General features: G+C 41.5%; 1 protein-coding gene across 1 annotated transcript in view; it reads left to right on the top strand.

The window, feature by feature from the left end:
* Nucleotides 1-1,425: 1,425 nt before the first annotated feature.
* The window catches only part of ITGAX (integrin subunit alpha X), a 62,360-nt gene continuing 55,042 nt past the window's right edge, over nucleotides 1,426-8,743 (top strand). Inside the window, exons 1-2 of the mRNA XM_077760305.1 lie at nucleotides 1,426-1,544; nucleotides 2,075-2,180. Of these exons, the coding sequence (XP_077616431.1) occupies nucleotides 1,490-1,544; nucleotides 2,075-2,180 (161 nt within the window). The 5' untranslated portion in view covers nucleotides 1,426-1,489. The remainder of the gene's footprint in view (nucleotides 1,545-2,074; nucleotides 2,181-8,743) is intronic.

Here is an 8,743-nt window from a genome sequence, read left to right as displayed (position 1 = left end):
CTAGGCTCCAGGCTCTGAGCTGTCAGCACAGAGCCTGATGCGGGGCTCGAACCCACGACCTGTGAGATCTGACCTGAGCCGAAGTCGGACGCTTAACCGACTGAGTCACCCAGGCACCCCAGGAGTAATGCAATTTTATTATCACCTTCATTTTGAGGAAGTGGAAACTGGAGCCTAGAGAGGTTGAGNTTCTCATTGCCATGTAGTATTCCATGGTATAGATAAACCACATCTTCTTGATCCATTCATCTGTTGATGGACACTTAGTGAGCGTCCAACTCTTAAACACTAAATTTTGGCTTTCTAAAAACCAAAGTTGCCCTCACCCATTGCCTCAACTTCCTCCAAGTATTCTCAGGGATCATCACCACTGTCTTCCCCTCGGAGACCAGTCAGCCTACAGTCCATCCCGATGGGCACTAGCTTACCCCCACAGGGCCCTCTTGACTGATTTGTCTCCAGTTAGTTCCCAATGAAACCATGCCCCATACAGCTCCTCTTTCTAGCTTTCTAAAATGTAAATTTGAAGATTTCAGTCTTCCCAATTTGATTCAATGCTTCTCTCTGCCTTCAGGATAAAATCAACATACCTTAAGGGGGATTTCCGGGCTTGGGGCCTGCTTCCCCTTCTCTCCTTCCCCCATGACACTGATCTCATCTCTTGTCATTTCCCACCTCCCACTCTCTGGTTTCCCATCACTGGTTTCCTAAGAGGCCCTCCAGTCTCATGCCTCATCCATATTTGTCTACCCCTTCTGAGATATGCTCCCCTACAATCAGTTGCCTTCAACACTCAGCTCAAGTGCCAGGAAGACTTTCCAGAAATCCACACCCTTCCAAGTGGATAAGGGACTCTGTGGTCAATGGACTTCTCATCTTATAGTAAAACCTTCCTGTTTGCACATTTGCCCTCTCTACTGACCTCAGGGCTGGGCCTTGCGGTTTGTTTTATCTCTTTGGCAACAGAGAGATGCATAATTAGCCTCAAATGAGGCTTGTTGAGTAAAAGACTAAATACCCACTCCTTTTTCCTCCTAAGTTCAAGAAGCTTGCCTCAGCCCGGAGGTTTCCAGGTCTGAGAGTACCCACCAGACTCTCCATTTGGGCCATAAATTCACCCTGGCATCTGCCTGTTTTCCCTCCCCAGGCTAACTGAAGTTTCAAGGTCAAGAGGAACCTTCTGCAGTAACGACTAGAGAAGCTAGAGAGGTGGGAGAAGGAGGGGATTTGAATTCACCAAAGTCTAGTTTGGTAAAGCAAAAGAAGCAAGTCAAGACATCTCTGGTTAGAAAGACTCCTGTACCAACGATGTGTGGGCTGCCTCAGCCCCTCTCTATGTATATTTTAGTCCTATTCTCCGCCCTCCACCTCTGAGTCATGCTGGCAACTTCCTTCTCTGCTTCTGTTCTCCTGACTACCTCTATGCTCACTTGGTTCCTCTGTACCTTTGTCCAGCTGTTCCCTCAGTGGCTCAGGAGCTCAGAAGCCCATGTCTTACCTTCCAGTCATGACCAGGATCAGGACATCCCTCCTCCTGTTGATGGGTAAGTGGTGGGCTCCAATGAAGGGACATGAGAGGATTGGGGTCCAGATAGGGAAAGAGCTGAGAATGTACATGTTTTGGATGCAGGCATTAGGAGAGGGATCTGGAGTTACATAGGGCTTGGTATCTGGAGTTTTTGGATGGAGAGGGAGGAGCCAGTTGCCTGAACAATCCAGAGATTTCCTAAGTAGGCAGAACAAGTCAACCTTGTGCTCTGTTCACAATGTCACCTTGGTCCAAGTTTTTCTGGACTCTCCTAGAAGCCACAGGATGGGAAAGGAGTTGGAGCTTGGGTGTTTCTCTGTGAAAATGGAGAATTGAAACTTTCCAGCAGACCTATGGGTGAAGAGCTGTCTTTGGACTTCCTGCTGGAGAAAAGCAGGGCTGGGGGAAGCCTGAGCCTAAGACTTCAGAAGTCCAGGAGACACTGGGGCATTGGGCCTGGAGGGGAGAGCAGAGTCTGGGATCTGAGGAAACGGAACAGGAAGAAGATCTTTCTTAAAAGCTTCTCTTCTCACTTCCCTTTCCCAGGCTTGGCTTCTTCTCTCTGTTTCAACTTGGACACAGAGCAGCCAACAACCTTCCTTATGGAGAGTGCTGGGTTTGGATACAGTGTGGTCCAGTATGCCAACTCCTGGTGAGGACTGGCCTTTGGTTCTCATTTACTCCTTTCCATGCACAGGGTCCTGTCCTTCCCCATGACTCTCTTCTCCAGTGTCTGGTGTAGAAATTATCTTAGGGATATAAAGGGTTGAACTGAAAGCAAGTGCTGTCTTGCCATTTGATGATCACAGTTAACATTTACTGAGCACTTTCTAAGTGCCTATCACTGTGCCAAGTACCCTTTATGTGGTCACTGCTTTATTTTATTTTATTTTATTTTATTTTATTTTATTTTATTTTATTTTATTTTATTTTATTTTAATGTATTTAAAATTTAAATTCCAGTATAATTAACGTATACTGTTATATTAGTTTCAGGTGAAAAATAGAGTGCTTCAACAATTCCATACATCACCTGGTGCTATCACGACAAATGCTCTCCTTTTCATTTATTTATTGTTTAATTTACATCCAATTAGTTAGCATATAGTGCAACAACAATTTCAGGAGTAGATTTCTAAATGCTTCTTACCCATTTAGACCATCTCCCCTCCCACAACCCCTCTAGTAACCCTACGTTAGTTCTCTTTTTTTAAGAGTCTTTTATGTTTTGTCCCCATCCCTGTTTTTATATTATTTTTTCTTCCCTTCCCTTATGTTCATCTGTTTTGTAACTTAAATTCCTCATATGAATGAAGTCATATGATATTTGTCTTTCTCTAACTAATTTAGCTTAGCATGATACCGTCTAGTTCCATCCATGTAGTTGCAAATGGCAAGATTTCATTCTTTTTGATTGCCAAGTAATACTCCATTGTGTATATACACCACTTCTTTCAAAATTTTTTTATTTTTAGTATAGTTTATTGTCAAGTTGGTTTCCATATAACACCCAATGATCATCCCAATAAGTGCCATCCTCAATACCCATCACCCATTTTCCCCTCTCCTACATTTCCCATCAACCCTCAGTTTGTTGTCAGTATTTAAGAGTCTCTTATGGTTTGCCTCCCTCCTTTATGTAACTGCTTTTTTTGCTTTCTCCTCCCCCATGGTCNCGACTTTCTCAAGGGTCTTCATTAAGAAGGGATGCTGTATTTTGTCAAATGCTTTTTCTGCATCTATCAATTGGATCAAAGGGTTTTTACCTTTTCTTTCGTTAATGTGATGTATCACATTGATTGATTTGCAAATTTTGAACCAGCCCTGTAATCCAGGAATGATTCCCACTTGATCATGGTGGATAATTCTTTTTATGTGCTGTTGAAGTGATTTTCAAGTATCTTGTTGAGGAGTTTTGCATCCGTATTCATCAAGGATATTGGACTGTAGTTCTCTTTTTTAAAAAAAAATTATTTTTGAGAGAGAGACAGCATGAGCAGGGGAGGGTCAAGAGAGAGGGAGATACAGAATCCAAAACATGCTCCAGGCTCTGAGCTAGCTGTCAGAACAGAGCCTGACATGGGGCTTGAATCTATGAGTCGTGATATTATGACCTGAGCCAAAGTTGGACACTCAACTGACCTAGCCACCCAGGAGCCCCCGTAGTTCNATTTGGGTGCTTTCTCTTTTCTTTTTGAGAAGCCTGGCTAGAGGTTTGTCAGCTTGGTTTATTTTTTCAAAAACCCAACTTTTGGTTTCATTGATCTGTTCAACTGTTTTTTTTCTTTTGTNGCCCAGGGCTCTTATTTGTTGGGAAATTTTTGATAACTGATTCGATTTTTTCACTAGTTATGGGTCAGTTCAGATTTTCTATCCTTTGCCATGTGAATTTTGGTAGTGAATGTGTGTTTAGGAATTTGTCCATTTCTTCTAAGTTGTCCAGTTTGTTGGCATATAATTTTCATAGTATCCCTGATAATTGCTTGTATTTCTGAGGGATTGGTTGTAATAAGTCCATTTTCATTCACGATTTTGTCTATTTGGGTGCTTTCTCTTTTCTTTTTGAGAAGCCTGGCTAGAGGTTTGTCAGCTTGGTTTATTTTTTCAAAAACCCAACTTTTGGTTTCATTGATCTGTTCAACTGTTTTTTTTCTTTTGTATTCTATATTGTTTATTTCTGCCCTGATTTTTATGATTTCTCTTCTACTGGGTTTGGGGTGCTCTTGTTGCTCTGCCTGTAGTTCCTTTAGGTGAACTCTTAGATTTTGCACTTGTGCTTTTTCTAATTTCTTGAAATAGGCCTGGAGTGTAATGTACTTTCCTCTTAGGACTGCCTTTGCCGCATCCTATAGAGTTTGAGTTGCTCTATTTTCATTTTCATTTGTTTCCATATATTTTTAAATTTCTTCTCTAATTGCCTGATTAGCCCATTAATTCTTTAGTAGGGTGTTCTTTAACCTCCATGTTTTTGGAGGTTTTCCAGACTTCTTCTTGTGGTTGATTTCAGGTTTCATAGCACTGTGATCTGAAAGTTTGCATGGTATGATCTCAATTCTTTTATATTTATTGAGGGCTGCTTTATGTCCCAGTATGTGATCTATCTTGGAGTATGTGCCACTTGAGAAGAAAGTGAATTCCATGGCCTCAGCATGTAGACTTCTAAATATACCTGTCTAATCCATCTGGTCCAATGTGTCATTCAAGTCGATTGGTTCTTTAGTGATTTTCTGTCTAGTTGATTTATCCATTGCTGTAAGTGGAGTGTTAAAGTCCCCTGCTATTAGCACATTCTTATCCATAAGTGTTTCTGTTTGTGATTAATTGTTTTATGTTTTTGCGTCCTTCCGTATTTGGTCCATAGACATTTATAATTGTTAGCTCTTCCTGATGGATAGACCCTGTAATTATTATATAATGCCCTTCTTCATCCCTTGTTACTGCCTTTCATTAAAAGTCCGGTTTGTCTGACATAAGTATAGCTACTCCAGCCTTCTTTTGACTTCCAGTAGCATGATATTTATTTTGCCATCCACTCACTTTCAATCTGAAGGTTTCCTCAGGTCTAAAATGAGTTTCTTGTAGACAGCAAATAGATGGATTTTGGTTTTTTATCCATTCTGCTACCCTATGTCTTTTGATTGGAGCATTTAGCCCATTTACATTCAGGGTTATTGAAAAATATGGGTTTAGAGTCATTGTGTACTTTGTAGGATTCATGCTTGTGATGGTGTCTCTGGTACCTTGTGTTCCTTGCAACATTTCCCTCATAGAGTCTCCCTTAGGATTTTTTGTAGGGCTGGTTTAGTGGTGACGAAATCTTTCAATTTTTGTTTATTTGGGAAGACATTTTCTCTCCTTCTATTCTGAACGACAGGCTTGCTGTATAGAGGATTCTTGGCTGCATATTTTCCCTTTTCATCACATTGAAGATTTCCTGCTATTCCTTGGCCTGCCAAGTTTCAGTGGATAGGTCTGTCACCACTCTGATAGGTTTCCCTTTGTATGTTAGGGCCCTTTTATCCCTAGCTGTTTTCAGAATTCTCTCTTTGTCCTTATATTTTGCCAGTTTCACTAGGATATGTCCTGCAGAAGATCGATTCAAGTTACTTCCGAGTTTTCTGTGCCTCTTGGATTTCAATGTCTGTTTCCTTCCCCAGATTGGGGAAGTTCTCTGCTATCATGTGTTCAAGGACTCCTTCATCGCCTTTCTTTCTTCCTCTTCTGGAATTCCTATGATATGGATATTATTTCGTTTGATTGTATCATTCAGCTCTCAAACTCTCCTTTCATGTCCCTGGATCTGTTTAGCTCTCTTTCTTGGCTACCTCTTTTTCTATAATTGTGTCTTCTAATTCACCTATTCTCCTCTCTGCCACTTCAATGTGTGCATTGGATGCCTCCATTTTATTATGCACCTCATTTATAGCATTTTTTAATTCATCACAAGTATTTTTAAGCTCCATAGTCTTTGTAGCAATAGTTTCTCTGAAGTCTTCCATGCCTTTTTCAATCCCAGCGATTAATTTTATGACTATTATTGTAAATCCTTGTTCAGTTATGTTGCTTATATCTGTTTTGAGCAGTTCTTTAGCAGTCAATTCTTCCTGGAATTTCTTTAGAGGAGAGTTCTTCTGTTTTGTCATTTTGGCTAGCTTTTGTCCCTTGTTAGTTTTAAAAGCTTATTATACACGCTCCACCTGCGAGTACTGCTGTATTAAAGAAGGCTCTTTACTGTCCAAGGTCTGTCCATTCAGGATGCATTCTTTGAATGATGTCTCTTGGTCTGTCTTGTTGAGACTTTGGGGTTTTTTTTTTTTAAATTTAATTCCCTACTCATAGTGGTATCAGGGACTTTCCACCATGTATACTTTGGCTTGTTTCTTGAGGTAGCCTTGGAAAATAAAACAGACAGACAAACACACAAGGAAGAAAGGCACACAAATGTACGGACAAATCCAACAAACACGCAAACCAAAAGGGAAAATGAAAAAGAAAGAAAGGACGAAAAACAAAGAAATAAAAAGAGGAAGGAGAAAAAACAAATAATAAAAATTAAAATTAAAAAAAGTAAAAGAAAAAAGAAGAAAAGAAAAGAAAAGAAAAAAGGAAAAACCCAAAAGATAAAGGAGAGTCTAGAGACATAAAATGAGAATTCCCAGCTACAAATAAAGAGCAGGGTGTATGCAGTGATGATGGAAGAGCATATACAAAGAGAGAAATGACAGGGCGGAGAGGAAGAGAAACTGGACAACAACAAGGCAGAGAGACTAAGAGGCTTAATTCAGAGAGAGAAAGTGGAGAATATGGTAAGCGGCTAAGAGAAAGAAATGAAGATAATGTTACTCAGAGAAACTATATAGTCTGATTACTCCAGAGAGAGAGAGATAGAAAGGTAGTGGTGGAGATGTAGGATGTACATCTAGAGAATGGATTAAATGTGAATGTTTAAGCAAACCAATGAGCAGAGTGCCCAGTCCAGCACTGGACTGGGAGGGATATGAATGAGACAAGGAAAATATATCTGAATAGAATGAATTGATCTAGAATTAATCACAGCAGTGTATCCATGTTGGCTTGCCCTGGGCTCCACTAAAAAACAAAGCAAAACAAAACAAAAAACAGCTCTCTAGTGGGGATGGGCGTGGTTTGGTGTAGCCAGGTCTTACCTCCACTGCAGTCCTGCCTTGTGGTTGTGGGGAGAAAAATGGCGGCGCCCCAGTCCCTTCTGGAACCAGGCATTGTAAATCACTCTTTTGGGTGCGATCTCCCTGTGCTGCAGGAGTAGCCAAGGTGGGCCGTGCTCTATGTCCCAAGCCCCGCCTCGTTTCCAGGTCCCAGTCCACACGCTTTATTGATCTCGCTGAAACACAGTCCCGCAGGTCGCTNCTTAGGTCAGCAGCACCCCCCACCCCCACCCCTGCCCCTGCCACCGGGGATGGAGCCGGGAGAGCAGTGGAGCAGCGCCGTCTGGGACTGGGGGCCCCTAGATCAAAGTCAGCACCCCAGATAGAATTAAGAACACTCTCTGTCCGAGCGGAGGTTTTTCTCTTCTCTAGGGACAGTTCTGTGAGCAGTTTCAGCAGCTCTTTCTTTTCCCCTCAGCTCCCCATGATGGGGACTCCCCTCCCTCCGTGTCCCCAGTCTTGGCCCGCTTTTATCTTCCCCAGTTTGCACTTATGAGGTTGCCTTCCCAGTGTACTCTGTCTCTTTCTCTTCCCAAACTCCTGTGGCTCAGTGTCCTATGACTTCAGGCCTTTTCTGTATGAGAGATGGGGGCAAGCAAAATGCACCGAGCTCCCTACTTCTCCACCATCTTGCCTCCCCTACTAAACCACATCTTCCTTACCCATTTGTCAGTTGATGGACATTTAGGCTGNAGTTTATTGTCAAGTTGGTTTCCATATAACACCCAGTGCTCATCCCCACAAGTGCCCTCCTCCATGCCCATCACCGTGGGGGAGAAAAAGGGGGTAAATAGTGGGGGAGAGGGAGAGAGGCAAACCATGACAGAAACTTTTTATCTTGATGAGGTCCCAGTAGTTCATTTTTGCTTTTTATTCCCTTGCCTTTGGAGATGTGTTGAGTAAAAGATTGCTGCAACTGAGGTCAAAGACGTTGTTTCCTGGTTTCTCCTCCAGAGTTTTGATGGTTTCCTGTCTCACATCCATATCCTTCATCCATTTTGAGTTTATTTTTGTGTATGGTGTAAGAAAGTGGTCCAGGTGCATTTTCTTGAATGACTCTGTCCAGTTTTCCCAGCACCATTTGCTGAAGAGACTGTCTTATTCCATCGTATATTCTTTCCTGCTTTGTCAAAGATTAGGTGGGCATACATTTGTGAGTCCATTTCTGGGTTCTCTATTCTGTTTCGTTGATCTGAGTGTATGTTTTTGTGCCAGTACCATACATGACAAATGCACTCTGTAATCGCCATCACCTATTTAACCCATCACCCTACTCTTTTCCTCTCTGGTAACCATCAGTTTGTTCTCTATAATTAAGAGTCTGTTGCTTGATTTGTCTCTCTTTTTTTTCCCTTTGTTCATTTATTTTGTTTCTTACACTCCACATGAATGAAATCATATGGTATTTGTCCTCTGACTTATTTCACTTACCATTATACTCTCTAGCTCCATCTATGTTATTGCAAATGACAAGATGTCATTCTTTTTATTTCTGAATAATATTCATATATGTATTCGTATATATATTATA

Source organism: Crocuta crocuta, unplaced genomic scaffold, assembly GCF_008692635.1.
Source record: "Crocuta crocuta isolate KB4526 unplaced genomic scaffold, BGI_CrCroc_1.0 scaffold73, whole genome shotgun sequence".
NCBI classification, from domain to species: domain Eukaryota; kingdom Metazoa; phylum Chordata; class Mammalia; order Carnivora; family Hyaenidae; genus Crocuta; species Crocuta crocuta.
Note: the sequence above shows the minus strand (reverse complement) of the source record. Positions and strands in the feature narration are given on the sequence as shown.